General features: G+C 35.8%; 1 protein-coding gene across 1 annotated transcript; it reads right to left on the bottom strand.

The window, feature by feature from the left end:
- Nucleotides 1-1246: 1246 nt before the first annotated feature.
- LOC144432966 (solute carrier family 4 member 11-like) lies at nucleotides 1247-11951 on the bottom strand. The gene is made up of 18 exons (XM_078121283.1): nucleotides 10835-11951; nucleotides 10427-10506; nucleotides 9444-9648; nucleotides 8672-8753; nucleotides 8034-8157; nucleotides 7480-7590; nucleotides 7045-7158; nucleotides 6619-6708; nucleotides 6041-6134; nucleotides 5639-5752; nucleotides 4920-5126; nucleotides 4141-4447; nucleotides 3499-3605; nucleotides 3128-3293; nucleotides 2604-2777; nucleotides 1964-2159; nucleotides 1574-1743; nucleotides 1247-1307 (listed from the first exon to the last, which is right to left on the bottom strand). Exons 1-18 carry the CDS (start codon nucleotides 11949-11951, stop codon nucleotides 1247-1249), a joined length of 3519 nt encoding a protein of 1172 aa, XP_077977409.1.
- Between the last annotated feature and the right edge of the window lie 3427 nt (nucleotides 11952-15378).

Raw genomic sequence — 15378 nt, 5'->3', positions numbered from 1 at the left:
GAGCGAAATTTATGGACTAATGAAAAATCATGAAATAACTTTTCCAGCACTCAGAATTTATGAAAATACCTTTATTTCTTGAAGTGGAGGTCCCTTAAAAGGAAACCAGGACACAAAGAGATTCGGATTTAAAACAAGTGCTTTATTCTGGCGGATACACAAACTACAAGATGTATTGAAGAAAAATCTGAAGACTATGACTTGGAAAATACAAATAAGAGTTTCTAAACATGCTTTGTAAGTCGACTAAAAGCATTAAAGTGCAAGGTTCCCAGACCTTTATTACAAGTAATAAGTTGTAATATATTTATAAATACATAGACAATATGTATGCAGGTTTACTAGTAAAGTAATGAACATCCCTGATTTATTTATCTTATCAAGTGCAATACCCTGAGATAGGACATTCGAAAAGACAGTACTTGAAGTATTCGACAGTAACGGCTAATAGGAAAATACATTAAATCCACGAACAGAAACTGACACAGTGCTACCAAAATCTGCCATTTTACCTTTCATAGAGAAGTAAATGAAAGTTGTGCATATTTAGAAGCAATTTGTGCATGAGTGGCAGGTCATTATTTTCAAGATCTTTCTTGAAACGAATAACCTCAAATATTTACCTAAATGGAATGACACCTGATACAGGCATACCCGACCCGTTAAGCAATGGTTTTCTATCTTCAAAATTTCAAAGTTTTGTCATTTCTGACCTATGTTATTCGAATCAGACGATTATATCCGTATATGTGCATACAAGTGGCAAATGGCACACACATCGGTAAAGGGATTTCAAATAAAAAGATGACCATAACTGGATCAGTATCGCCTGCCAATGGATGGATGGATGGATGGATGGATGGATGGATGGACGGACGAATGAATGGACGAATGAATATATGAATGAATGAATGAATGAATGAATGAATGAATGAATGAATGAATGAATGAATGAATGAATGAATGAATGAATGAATGAATGGGTGTGTACATGGACGGATGGATGGATGGATGGATGGATGGATGGATGGATGGATGGATGAATGAATGGATGAATGAATGGATGGATGGATTGATGGATGGATACATGGATGGATGAATGAATGAATGAATGAATGAATGAATGAATGAATGGATGGATGGATGGATGGATGGATGGATGGATGGATGGGTGGGTGGGTGGGTGAATGGATGGATGGGTAGATGGATGGATGGATGGATGGATGGATATGAATGGCCTGAATTGTTAATGTTTATCCAACGCTTCCAGATACTTTTGTTCGATGACTTTAGGCATCAGTAAATGTCTGTAAAACGACAGAAAAGATATGATTGTATAAGATATTCCTGAATATGAAATCAACAAAAAATGCCCCTATCATCATTACTATCATTATCATAACAACAACTATTACCATAACGATAATGACGACAAACACAATTATTTTTATTGTTGCCATTTTCATATGTGACTGTTGGGAAAAATTTATAATATCAATATTATGTTTAAAGTAAAACAAGCTTCCACCCACCCTATGACACATTTACCCCACTACAGAATTTGTTTACTCACCGTATTGGTATTAGCAATATGACAATGACAGGGAAAGCCATCTTCATGTAAGTTATAGAATTTAAACCAAGGTAGCACATTACAACCAATTCCAGTATTTCAATCAGTGTAAAAATATGGATTTTATGTTGTGGTACACGACGTACATAACTGTTTGGTGGGTATGCTGACTGTGTAGGAAACAGATAGATAGAATATATTATAAGAGATTGAGACCTGGTCAACGAATGACGAAGTGTGAAATTATGGAACACTCTGTGTATATGTAACGCAAATATGAGACAGTTGCGATTGTTTAACTGGTGTTTATCGATATCATATTCAAAAAACTCAATTACACAGTTAGTACTATTAATACTTTATAATAGATAATACAGAATAGATGTTTACCTGTTCCGTTATTATCAGTAATATCCGTTCAAAAAACTGGTTTCCAATCAGTGATCGTACTGATACAAATATGTAAATGCCATCTAGAACAGCCTGTGGTATATACTGCATTGGTATGGGTAACATTAACACTGAAGTAGCAATCAAGGCATGTGCCATTATAGTGGTCAATCTGGTCTCACATACACCTAAAGTTCTGAAGACAAAATATTAAATTACATTTAGGTAAGCCAGTGTACGTAATATATAGATATATAAAATATTACAAGTTTTTACTCTGTGAGGCATGACAATATTAACTACATACATTATTGTAAACCTCTTACTTCGCTCTCGACTCATTTAACCTCACCAAGCCTTGCATTCAGAACATTGATACCAGCGTAGATTGAAATTCGTAGTGTCATGAAATGTCTGAATGTCTGAACGGATCATAACACACACACATTTTATGTTTCGATTCTTATGTTATATTTTATAACCGTGAATAGCATAACCTTGTGAATTTTACATAATACCTAAATATCGATACCATATTGTCTTCGATTCATGACTGAACAGTCTGTGCAGAAAATCGAGCTGAGGTGGTCATGCACTATGCTTTAGTGTAGGATAGCACAAATTATGTGTATAAACTAACCTCATTTCAACAAAGCCGTGTTCTACTTTTTCTTCAACAATGGAGAGAGATTTGACATGCATTGGAGAGTGTGGCACTTTACCATGTACCATTGGAAACCCAAATAATGCAAAATTGAAATTCATTACTGATATGAGAAAGAGGTCCCAGTGGTAGGATGTACCTTTCTTTAGGCTACATGAAAGAGAAGAAAAAAACGTCATTGCAAGAATTCTGAGAAAACTCATCGAGACAAGTAGTTGCCTCGAAATATTTTCATTCAAATATTATTTGTTTTCGCTTCATAAAGTAACGTCTATCATGTAATAAGGAATGAACATGACATACGAAGAATAAATTATACTATTCTGTTCCTCAAAATAAAATTGTATAAAACCACACATACGTACACAGACACAGACACAGGCACAGACACAGACAGACAGACAGACAGACAGACAGACAGACAGACAGACAGACAGACAGACAGACAGACAGACAGACAGACAGACAGACAGACAGACAGACACATTATGATTACATACTTGTTAGCAGGAGCATTTACTAAAGATTCGGCGATATTGTGATCCATGAAAATTAACAATGAGAGACAGAATCCGATGAATGCACTGAAAAAGCCTGCTGAGACTGTCATAGTCGAGAAGTCTGGTATGACAAATAAAGTCTGATCCGTGTAGTTCCAGGGTTTTACTGTAAATGAGGAATAACTTCTGTTATTTTTTACACAGCTTTCACAAGAAAAGTGTAACAATTACACTGTAGATTTACATGGTATGTATGTAACTTGGTGTTTCAAAATATTTCCTTTTTTCTGCAGACACTACCAAATTCTCCACAATATGAAAATATCTTTGAAGTATTTACAGACTAAATAAGAGAAAGCTAATGTACTAACGCTGTATTGCTCGAAAGCAGTAACTTCCTACAAAGGACCAGAAGAGAACTGTAATACCAATAGCTTGGTCGGACAGAATTTCACGATACTTTCGAGCCAGATATGGACTGAAAAGAAAGAAAATGAAGAAATTGTCAAACTATAAAATTGTTTATTGTTATGCTGGTAGGAAAACAAACGATGGTTTAAGCAAACATGTCTATCATAACCTGGCCTTTGACAATAATTTCTATGTCCGACCAACTTGAAGGTTTTATCTAATAACTCAAACTAAAGGACAAGACAAACAACGCATTATTTTATATATTAAAGATATAAGACAAAGGAAACCCCAGCTCAGGTCAGGCCGTATAGGGACAATGAACCTTGTTGGACATTCATAGCCGTTTGCAACTTGTGCAATGCTAGCCAGCTCAGACCATAGAAAACTATGAAACTTTGTTGGATGTTTATAGTCATTTGCAGCCTGGCCATTGCTAGCCATAGGTAAATGTAAAACCTCAAACCCCCTATAGTAAAACGTAATCTTTCGGACTCAGTAAAACTACACGACCTGTTCTCATTTAAAGTTTATGCTTATTAGTAATGCTGATCTACGTTTTTAAGATAAATCTAAAGTTCAGACAAAGCATAAATTCTTACCTTCTATTCAAATTATTCAAGGCAATGCCTAGCCATGGTACGCCTATCATTAAAAGTAGAAATAAAAGACTATTCTCTGGATTGCAACTGCTGCCTCCCTCGTCATGGTGTGAAATGTCCGTCTCGGCTAAAGATGCAAGGCTGTCATTATGTGATACATTCTGTGACAAAGTAGTGGTTAAGTTGGTACCATTGATATCCATAGCTGGAGTAATTGCATGTATGAAGTTATTCAACAATGATGTACAGTTGTTGTGGCCCGTGCCCTTTTCCACATCCCATAAACACGAATAATGTTCTTGAAAATCTAGAAATAATAAACAAGAAGCTTGTTAGTTACAATCAATTGTGATATATTAGGTAAGTTAATATCTTGTTTCGATGATATCATTATCTAACTTTATTAATATTATTTCTCTTTATCTCTTTATTTCTTTATTTTATTTGTTTATCTGTCTAACTTTTTTTCGAGTTAACTTTTACCCTATTGGTAATCATTGTATGGAAATTATAATCTTCGAATGGATATAGCGGTTCTCCTGTTGTGCGATTCTAATCACGCCGTGACCAACATAGTGTAAACATTGGAAGTCCAAAAGCAGCACTACAAGTTCTTGGAACTCTAAATAAACTAGAGGTCGAGTAAAAGGAGTGTACCTAGTGATCATATTAAACATATTTAAAATGTACATTTAAAAGTTCCGTGATGAATTAATATAATTTATTATTGCTGCATTTTTATGTGTTTCGACATACAAACTAAAGGATGATAAACTTACTATTAGCAAGGTCTGTAAATGCATCCTTTAAGAAGGAACAAGCTACGAAGATTGAGAAAACTTCGTCCACACATCTGGTTGACCACTTCATATTTTTACTTAAATCCAATATGGCGTAGAGAGCAAGGAAGAGTGAACTTGACATTCCTACTGTTGCATACACAGCCATAAAATCAACTCCCATGTCTTTAGAAACACTGTAAACAACTAGAATGTGGGAAAAGTTCAAAACGAGTGACTGGTAGAAATGGTCCTTTTGATTTGATAGCTTATAAGATGACTTGTAATATGACTTATAATTTATTGATAGGATTTTTTTAGATTGTGAGGTTTATACTAGCATTAAGGCTGTTTTCAGAGGAACATACAAGGATTGTACTTTCTGGTAAAACCAGTGACAGTAACTCTTGTAAAATGGATTATACTTACGATATTCCCATACAGGGTTTAATGAATTCACAAAGAAAAAATTGCAGAAAGCATCATAGCTTATCACAGTTCGATTACATTTCAGGTAATAATTGGTGACAGGGTCATCGCTCTCTCTCTCTCTCTCTCTCTCTCTCTCTCTCTCTCTCTCTCTCTCTCTCTCTCTCTCTCTCTCTCTCTCTCTCTCTCTCTCTCTCTCTCTCTCTCTCTCTGCACCAATCTGTACGAGCCAATAACGATACAGAGTATAGTCTAGATTGTCTAAATTGAGTCACATACATCATACTTACGTTTAGTATAAAGAGCAAGTGGAGCAGATGTCAGAAGAACGACGAGTGGTTGACCACCACAAAATCCGTTTATTAAACCAGTAATAGCCAATCCAACGACAGCTTTCTTAACACCTACGGTGACATATAAAATACCATGGTTTAATGTCCATTCAATCTTTTTATTACACTTTTTACTGTTTGGAATTAACGTATACTGTAACTTACATGTCATTATAATCTGGTGTTTAATGTGAAATTGATACAATCGAATCACGTGATCACAGTTTAAACCTGACTATATGACCTCGATATAAACCCTGTCCATATATACATTGTATAGCTATGCCACGACTCCATACAATCTGAATCCATATGGAATGCAATGCACAATAGAGTAGTCATTCGAAACTCCAAACTTACCAATATTACCATGGCTGTTTTTATAATTAAGTACACCTAATGCCACAGTAAACATCAGGCATGAGAAATACAGGAAACTGACAGTCATTAAAACCTTCAGTATTGAATTCGATCCACCTGTAAAAGCTACAAACCAAAATACATATAGTCAGTGTTATTTCGGCAATTGACTCATGAAATGTCACCAATAATCACCTTCATTTGATGTGGTGATTCTTTGGTTTTCTTTGTTGAATGAAGTAAGTTTCACTACCTAATGAAATATCGGCAGTCATAAAAGATGGTGTTATGATGATTATTAACTTTTCACTTTTGTTAAGTATTTAAAGTAAAGAGAACAGCATATAATGTGAGACAGTTCAAACATACATATGTTGCTAGTTGATTAAGTTGACAATGTAATTACGATCAATTTTTTCTTAATAATCAAGATGTTGTTATGTTGTTCACAAAACATATGTATATCAGATTTATTGTCGTATATATCACTTTGCTCCTGGGAAACATTCGTAATGCTCAACCCACAGTAACAGTGACCGAGTTAAAAGTACGTTGATTACGATATGCTAGACAAGTACTCCCTTACCATCCGTGAAGTCACTGAAGTAGCAAGAAACTCTTCGTTTTAAATCGGCCCGGATACCACGTGCAATGCTGAACCCTTTCCCCTAGAGATAAAACAAAATAATGCATAGTGATGACGGTGGATTGCTACAGCTACTATGCTTACTAGATCTATCTCAGTCTTCTGGAGCTCTTAGTATGACAATTTTACAATTATGTCTGTAAACACGTAAGAATTTGACAAATGTACCATTTTCGTACATTATACTCCACATTCTATATATTGACTTCATTTTTTTTTACTTTGCTGATTAATGATTTCTCTAGATTATTTATAAATTATATCTTTAGACACAGACAAGTCTCTTACTTGTCTGTGCTTTGGATTTGCTGAGCTGTCGTCACATTTCAAACTCCGAATATTAAGAAAGCAAACCTACCACCATATTAGCCTCAGCAAATGGATTGTGTGCGTGGTCCATACTTCTCCTTCGTCGAAGTAGGTTCGGAATATATGTCATATCAGAGAGCTGTTGAGTTCTTCGATGTACAGCCTACCGCATAAGTAAGTTTTTAAAAAAAGTTAAACACAGAAAGTTGGCGAGTTCTTTAATGTGCATCCTAAGTAAGTTTGAGAATGTGAGAGAGTCACTCGTTATTATGTTATCAAATTAGAGAGAGAGAGAGAGAGAGAGAGAGAGAGAGAGAGAGAGAGAGAGAGAGAGAGAGAGAGAGAGAGAGAGAGAGAGAGAGAGAGAGAGAGAGAGAGAGAGAGAGAGGGGGGGAAACAAGCACCCAACCCAGTGACGGTGGGGAAAGGCAAGTTAGTTGTCTATAAGAAACGAAGTGAGTTGTAATTTTTTTTAGAAGCTTACCTCTTTGAAGTCTACTGGATTATCAATATTCATAATTTCAGATCGGAAATTACAATCGGTGAATATAGTAGCAAAGGTTAGCGCTGTCTGTAATGCACTCCTTGTACCTTTCTTTGGAATACAAAATGAGTAATCACTGTTAGTTTTTTTTCAGACGATACGTTATATTCGGCGCGCATACTGTTTACACGTAAAAGCCCAAAGTCAATCTTGCCTTCACTTCATATAAAACTCATTCAAATTACACAGGTGGAAATTTTGTAATTTTGTTCCCATATTGAAAGCTTCCTGATTTTTCTTCAAGTCTGGGTTGTTTTAATATCGGCTTCCGTTGTAATTTAAGAATGATACATGTTAAATTGAATGAGGTATTTTGATCTGAATCATGCTCCAATGTGATATAGGATGCCATGTGATGTGATGTGATATGACGTATATAGTAGGATGTCATCTGGCAAACACTGGATTGGATAGGATGTCGACTGAACACATCGCATATAAAAACCTTTCTCCATAGATGCATGACAAGCCTAGAACTTTTTTTTTTATATTACCTGAATTGCCGGTGCCAACACAACAATGACGAATGTGATATCAGAACAACAAATTCCTAAATTCCCTGGTTCTTTCAACCTTCCAATAGCAACGTGTCTTGTCTGCAAGGTCTGTAGACTGTTACTATATTCCAAACAAACAAACAAACAAACAAACAAACAAACAAACAAACAAACAAACAAACAAATAAACAAATAAAGTTTAATTTGTAAGTTTAGTGAAAGTATGTTTTATGCTCTTTTTGCACGAGATAAAAAGAAAACACTACGTACGGAACAATAAATTCTTATACGTAAACAGATGGCAGGCTACGTGTAATCTGTAATGCATTGTATGACGTTGATATGAATCGCAACCAACTTATTCCAGCAACAAAGACATCATGTCATAAACGGTAACTTTTACAACTTACGAATTGAAATTTGAATGTGTATCAAAACAATTATAAACAATTTCTTGATGAAAATCGGTCTTAGGAAAACCGAGACTCGAATTCGAAACTGACACCATGACTTTAAAAATTCAAGTACAACTACCCGAAACTGTCATTTATCAAAACGTATTGGGAAGATTTCCTTGAAATTGGCTGTTAAGGATTCGTAACAAAATCAAACTAGACATTGCCGAAATTACTTACTATACACATATCCAACTTTCCTCAAAGAAAAATGCCCCTCCCATTTTCACAGCTGATTGGATCGAGTTTGAGATCACTGCATCTGTAGAATGGCATAAAAGAATGAAGTATATGTATGTCGTTTATACAGAGTATACCATATGCATACCAAATACGAAATGAAATTAGAGTGAGAAACGATTTTTATCGAAACATTCGGACAATGTCAAACATTGTCATATAAAAAAAACCCACATTATTTTAGGGACTATTGTTAATATTTATCATAATTCTATCCAATATACTGACACTTTCAAAACTCCTTTAAATTCATTTTCAACTTTGCAAAGAATATATTTACTCAATGTGCTAACTCAGCGCAGCTGAATATTCAATAGTGCATCTTTATTTGAAAAGTCAGTATTTATAATCAAATTCATAGCATCAGTAAATTATGCATATAATTACTGTGTTTGTCGAAATTCATAGGGTATTACCAAATATACGTCACCGTAATCTGCCCGGTTAGCAGTGTCTCACAATTTGTAATTGTCGGTCAGAAAACCTATTATTAACTAATTCACAATAGGTCACGTGATATATCATTACAATCAAACACTTTTCTCGATATTTGTATGGTAATCCTGTTATTAATAATGTGATATTGTAAAATAGCATATATAAGTATTAGAATAGTTCAATTAGTTTAATTTGCAGCGTAAATTTCTGTCCATTTAATATTTTCACTGTTTTATTCGTCAGTTCTCATAAACCACTGCGTTCCTATACTCACGAGATTTCTCAACAAACATTGAATCAAGTACTTCTTGAACGCTTGTCTTTGGTTCGTCTCGAAGCAACTGTTCCAATATTGGCTCTAAAACATCGCGAAAGCTATCGTTTGGTAGGTCGAATAGAAAGACGGCCTTTGCAGTTATGAAATTTTGGATGTCTTGTACAGCTTGTATCTCCTTACAGAAATCCTTTTCCTCCATTTGCTATGTGATCGGAAATATAAAATACATAGAGGAAATCTCAAAGTCTATGTCTGTATTCATGGCATGGTTTGAAAGACAACTCCAATGTAGTGTTATGATCTGTTATGTATTCATTCAACATGACCAGTGCGAAATGTAATACACACAAATCGACAGCAACTGTCAATAGCATGATGCTGAATAACTGTTTTATTTAAATAATGTTATACCATATTCAAGACAGGTTATTTGAACAAAAAATATGGATTATATACCCTGATTGTTCTACGTCACGACAACTCGTGTCTACGTCACGGGTTCTGCAGTGCTCGAAATATGACTAAATACGTTCCAAATCACCATTATTTTCCCAAGTTTTCATAAATTATGAGTTAGGGGTTATGATTTTATCATTCCCCAATAGTTGTCTTCAGAAATACTCGTGACCTAAGTGAGTGTCATTACGAGTCTAGCGACTCGTAGTGATAAGGCCCCTTAGGTCACTCGTATTTCCCTTGCTGAACGAAGAAACTGAGTTAATTACTGAGTATATATCTTGGGGAAACGGAAATAGGCAGTTAGTCGGTTCCATAGTCTTGGCTAAAATATAAAATGCAATTGTTTCACTTATTGTTACAAAGAACTAGCCAAAACTAGTACAGAGGAAATGCAAAGTGACTAAACTAAAAATATACCCGATATGTAAATAATAATTGTTATATTCTTTTATATGGATAGAGTATTTGGAAAATTGGCTGACTGGTGTCAAATATTAATTGTAAAACAACCCCATACTTGCCTGTCTCTGTGTGTGAATTAGCATGGAATTCTTGGTGTATGATATGCCTCTTACAAGCTGCCGAACTTTCTGCCATGGTCCTGCCAAACATAATTTCACAGGAAATTCATAAACAGCATTAATTTCCAATGACAACGTTGTCTTTATAACTAAATTAGCAGGAGCACTGCTGGTGGATGCATAAAATGCATTCTCAAAAACGTTACATCTACGAGATCAGGTTCTAGATGTATGGCGGCGACAATTTTAAGAATTCTTTTTTTTTTACCTTTGATCTTTTACAGTGTGAGTGGTTAGGGTTAGATACACCTGCATATATATATAAAGTCTTTTGAATGTCAGGGCCAAACATTTACTACAATATGATATTCGTATATTTAAAAAAAAAAAATATTTATCAAAACGTACCTCCTTCGCCGGTTGTGTTGATGGCTGCAGCCCGTCGTCGGCCCATACCCATGATTAGATCGAGAACAGACAAACCCCCAGTGGGTCGTGGGATGCTCGAACTTCTAGGCTTACTGCTGACCTCTTCACACGTACTCCCTTTATCGTCTGTCATGGTACATTTTTCCAAACCAGTTTCCTTACTAGGTTCTTGAGATTCACTGGTATTTTCACGAAACTTGACTTTTGAATCACTTTCAGACACTTCTAAATCACCATCTCCTAATTTTGTAGTGTTCTTACATTCAGAGGTTGATTTACCATTCTCACTGTTGATACAAGTGTTATGTTGCGATATGTGTTTGACCTCTCCCGTTACATCTTCTTGATTCAATGTACTGGATAGGTCCCCACCACTTTTGTCAGCGTCTACACTGTTAACTCTGTCATGTTCTATAAAGTCGAGTTCAACTTCGGATATGTCCAGACTTGCATTATTTACTTCACCAAAATGAGGAGATTCCGAATACCATGGTGATGAAGGTAACGATGACGACGAGGATTCTCTTGTTATAAATTTGTTCCGCTTACTCCTTAATTTGTTTCCTATGATACCACCAGGTTTCTTATTACCATGGTGATCATAAACAGGAAATTTGTGCCTGGGAGAAGCCTTCCATGATTTGCTGATATGTAGGGTCTCCTTTTCATTCTGTACGTTTTGAGCGGGAAAACATTCAAAATATTCTTCGTTCGATGTATCAGACTGTCGTCCGTCCTCTATACTACTCTGAGTGGTATTTAACCGTGACATTTGATTTAGACGTCTGGACGACCAGGTACACCTTATACTATCTCCATTATCATTTCCTTCTACACATCGTACAGAACTAGGCAATCCTTTAACGTCTGTAGTATCTTTTCCACTGACTCCAAAGAACTCAGTCGTAGACGGTGACTTGGCTTCATCATGATAATCAGTACTAGTCTTGAAATAAGGCTGATTTCCCGTCTTCTGAGTCTGATACGGTATTCCAAAATTGATGATTCTTCTTTCCACGCAAAATGTTCTCACTTCGACCCTTTCTGATTCAATATTAATACATGCGGCGTCGTTACACGAGGAATCCTCCGTCATGTTATTCTGCTGCCTCCTTACAGTTCAATGCAACATATCCAGTCCCTCTCACACACCTTAAAGTAATACTAATCTCTCATCTTTTAATTTTTGCTTCATACCTCAATTAATCAACGATTGTAGAAATGTATGATTGCTGATTATTCATAAAGGAATTATTATTTCAATTAGAAACACTTCAAAAACGGATAATCTTAATTCTATTACATCAATAGTATGCATTAATATTCTATCGATTAATAGCTTCAGGCGGATAATGAATAATTTGATATATTATATTTGCCTTTATAGGTTAGCAAATTGGAATTCCTGGCCGATAATGTATGATTTAATTTTAATTACAAAAATCTCTACGTCTTTGTGTTTGAATAATTAAGTCCGATGTGTATTTGGTTTTCAACTAAGAATGGATAAAACAAATTGATATCACCAGCTGGAGGAAGGTCACCCGCTTCATATAACCAGCTGGAGGAAGGTCACCGTATTCATATAACCAGCTGGAGGAAGGTCGCTGGCTTCATATAACCAGCTGCAGGATGGTCACTGGCTTCATATAACCAGCTGGAGGAAGGTCGCTGGCTTCATATAACCAGCTGCAGGAAGGTCACTGGCTTCATATAACCAGCTGGAGGAAGGTCACCGTATTCATATAACCAGCTGCAGGAAGGTCGCTGGCTTCATATAACCAGCTGCAGGAAGGTCACTGGCTTCATATAACCAGCTGCAGGAAGGTCACTGGCTTCATATAACCAGCTGGAGGAAGGTCGCTGGCTTCATATAACCAGCTGCAGGAAGGTCACTGGCTTCATATAACCAGCTGGAGGAAGGTCACCGTATTCATATAACCAGCTGGAGGAAGGTCACTGGCTTCATATAACCAGTTGCAGGAAGATCACCGTCTTCATATAACCAGTTGCAGGAAGGTCACTGGCTTCATATAACCAGCTGGAGGAAGGTCACTGGCTTCATATAACCAGCTGTAGGAAGGTCACTGGCTTCATATAACCAGCTGCAGGAAGATCACCGTCTTCATATAACCAGCTGCAGGAAGGTCACTGGCTTCATATAACCAGCTGGAGGAAGGTCACCGTATTCATATAACCAGCTGGAGGAAGGTCGCTGGCTTCATATAACCAGCTGCAGGAAGGTTACTGGCTTCATATAACCAGCTGGAGGAAGGTCACTGGCTTCATATAACCAGCTGGAGGAAGGTCACTGGCTTCATATAACCAGCTGTAGGAAGGTCACTGGCTTCATATAACCAGCAGTAGGAAAATGTAAATCTTTATTAAATTTATTGAAAAGGCTGTGCATTTGGTACTCAACGTGTAATATTATATGTTCATGGTATAAAACATGTTTTCTCAAGATCTCGTCATTTGCCAACTTTAACTGTGTACAGTAACTTGTTTTTAGTAGTCTATGGATGATTTAGCTTCATGACACGACATTACAATTGTAATTATGTTCCAATATCTTAGATTTATCCCCTTCCTGTTTTACTTCAAGATGTCGTCGTTTTCAACTTCGTATTATCTATATTATGGTATATATTATAGGTCTACAGTTAGTGGCACTCTAAATCTTTAAACAGAAACTCACAAAGAATATAAGCTTGTGCAGTAGGTCTTAAAGTTCCTTTATTGAAAAACATCACTTTCACAATTAAGATGCCAATGTGTAATATACCAGAATATCGACGTTGATAAGATATAAAATCAGTTCAACTTCAGAGTATCCAAAGTATGGTGTCCTCGTGTTGCCCTGTCTTGTGACCATTCATCTTACCTTTGTAAATAACAAAATGACGGGTAGACTTTTGTACTTGGCGGACGAGTATGAAAATATACCAAGTCATGGTTACACGTACACAAAGGCCTATATGTGATATTTATAGATTTATAATCGTTACATTGACGATAAACCGTGACTTGCAAAAGCCATGTTGTTCGCTGTCAATTTAGGCCCGTAATCATAATAAAGTCAAATAATATATTTGCTAATAAATTTATCTATATTGCATCTTGAATAATAAAAAAGTGGGACTTCAAATCTTGTGATGATAGATAAAAAAATTGGAAGTCAGAACCCTGATCTTGATTATTCAAGATGTAATCGTACTCGACAACACTGTCTAGGCTATAGTAGAGCCCGTATATAGTAGTGTCATATTTATCATTTCCAACCAGCAACTTAGGAACCACAGACGACAATTTATTGTGAATTCATTATCGAAATCATATTGCTATTCTGATGATGATCATCGACCAGGACAGATTGAAAACCGCTTGAAACCACATTAGATCTTTAAAAGAAAGATTCAATCAAACACATTTGCTCTTTTAGATAGCTTTTCTTTGTGTATTTAATGTAAATTGTTACCATGACAACACAACAGTACATCACAGTTTGATGAACAAAATGGTAGTCCGCCCACAAGTTTCAGTTATAAATTTTTTATTATAAAATATGAATAAATGTATTTCGTCCTACTATGAAAAATAAAAGGAATTACAATAGGACCCATACTTGTTTGACACAACTAAAAATCAAACTGAAATACTAGTAAAGAGCTCAAGAGGACATCGTAATCAATAATTCGAGCTTTGTACTGAGATCTACAGGGACGGTTTACAAGTCATGTATACATAATGCGAAAACTGCAACATTTATATTTTTACGTAAAATCAATAACAAATGTTGCAAATTAGTACGCGATATCGGCACAAATTACATAAATCAGTGATGGAAATTTGGCAAACTTGCTGAGTTTGACATCAGGAAAATTAATAGATAAATATTACATATTTAGTTAATTTAGTATTTAGTAATACTCAAGACAAAAAGCGATTGTCAGTTTCAAAATACATTTGGTGTCAGCATTGATCTATTATTGATCTCAATAATTGATTTATGGTGGCAGCAACCTTTTTAGCAGCCATGTAAAATGTCGGATGTCACGTGACTTTGTCTTTATGGATTAATAAAAAAATAAAAGTAAAAAAAAAATAGTGTGTAATTTACGTTGTGTTGGTGCATCTTATTGGTGGCTGATAGGTGACACACAGCGCTACCCATGTCACAGTCTCGAGAAATAATTTATCATTCGGCCTCTGGCTGTAAGCGCGCACATTCAAGTCAACACACAATTTTGATTTTACAAGTAAATATATCTACATCTTAGACGTACAACTTACAAGCACAAATACTGATTGTCGCGTACGTAGACAATAAAACATTCATGGTTATCCCCGTTTTTCATTTAGGTTGTTTGCAAGGTCATTCCCTGAGTAAATACAGACAGAAAATAATGATCCAGGGCCGGAAGATTCGTGCGCATAGCGCATGCTGCACAAGTAAGCGTACTGTCATGTCATCTAATATAACAATTGTCAGGTGATTGATCACATGACTCGGTACATGTGGC

Source organism: Glandiceps talaboti, chromosome 1, assembly GCF_964340395.1.
Source record: "Glandiceps talaboti chromosome 1, keGlaTala1.1, whole genome shotgun sequence".
Lineage (NCBI taxonomy): Eukaryota > Metazoa > Hemichordata > Enteropneusta > Spengelidae > Glandiceps > Glandiceps talaboti.
Note: the sequence above shows the minus strand (reverse complement) of the source record. Positions and strands in the feature narration are given on the sequence as shown.

Coding starts and splice junctions, on each gene's coding strand:
- LOC144432966 (XM_078121283.1), bottom strand. CDS start 11,951: ATGACGGAGGATTCCTCGTGTAACGACGCCGCATGTATTAATATTGAA. Junction 7,591..8,033: donor TGTTGGCACCGGCAATTCAG/GTAATATAAAAA, acceptor TGTATTCCAAAG/AAAGGTACAAGGAGTGCATT. Junction 1,308..1,573: donor ATATTGCTAATACCAATACG/GTGAGTAAACAA, acceptor GTCGTTTTACAG/ACATTTACTGATGCCTAAAG.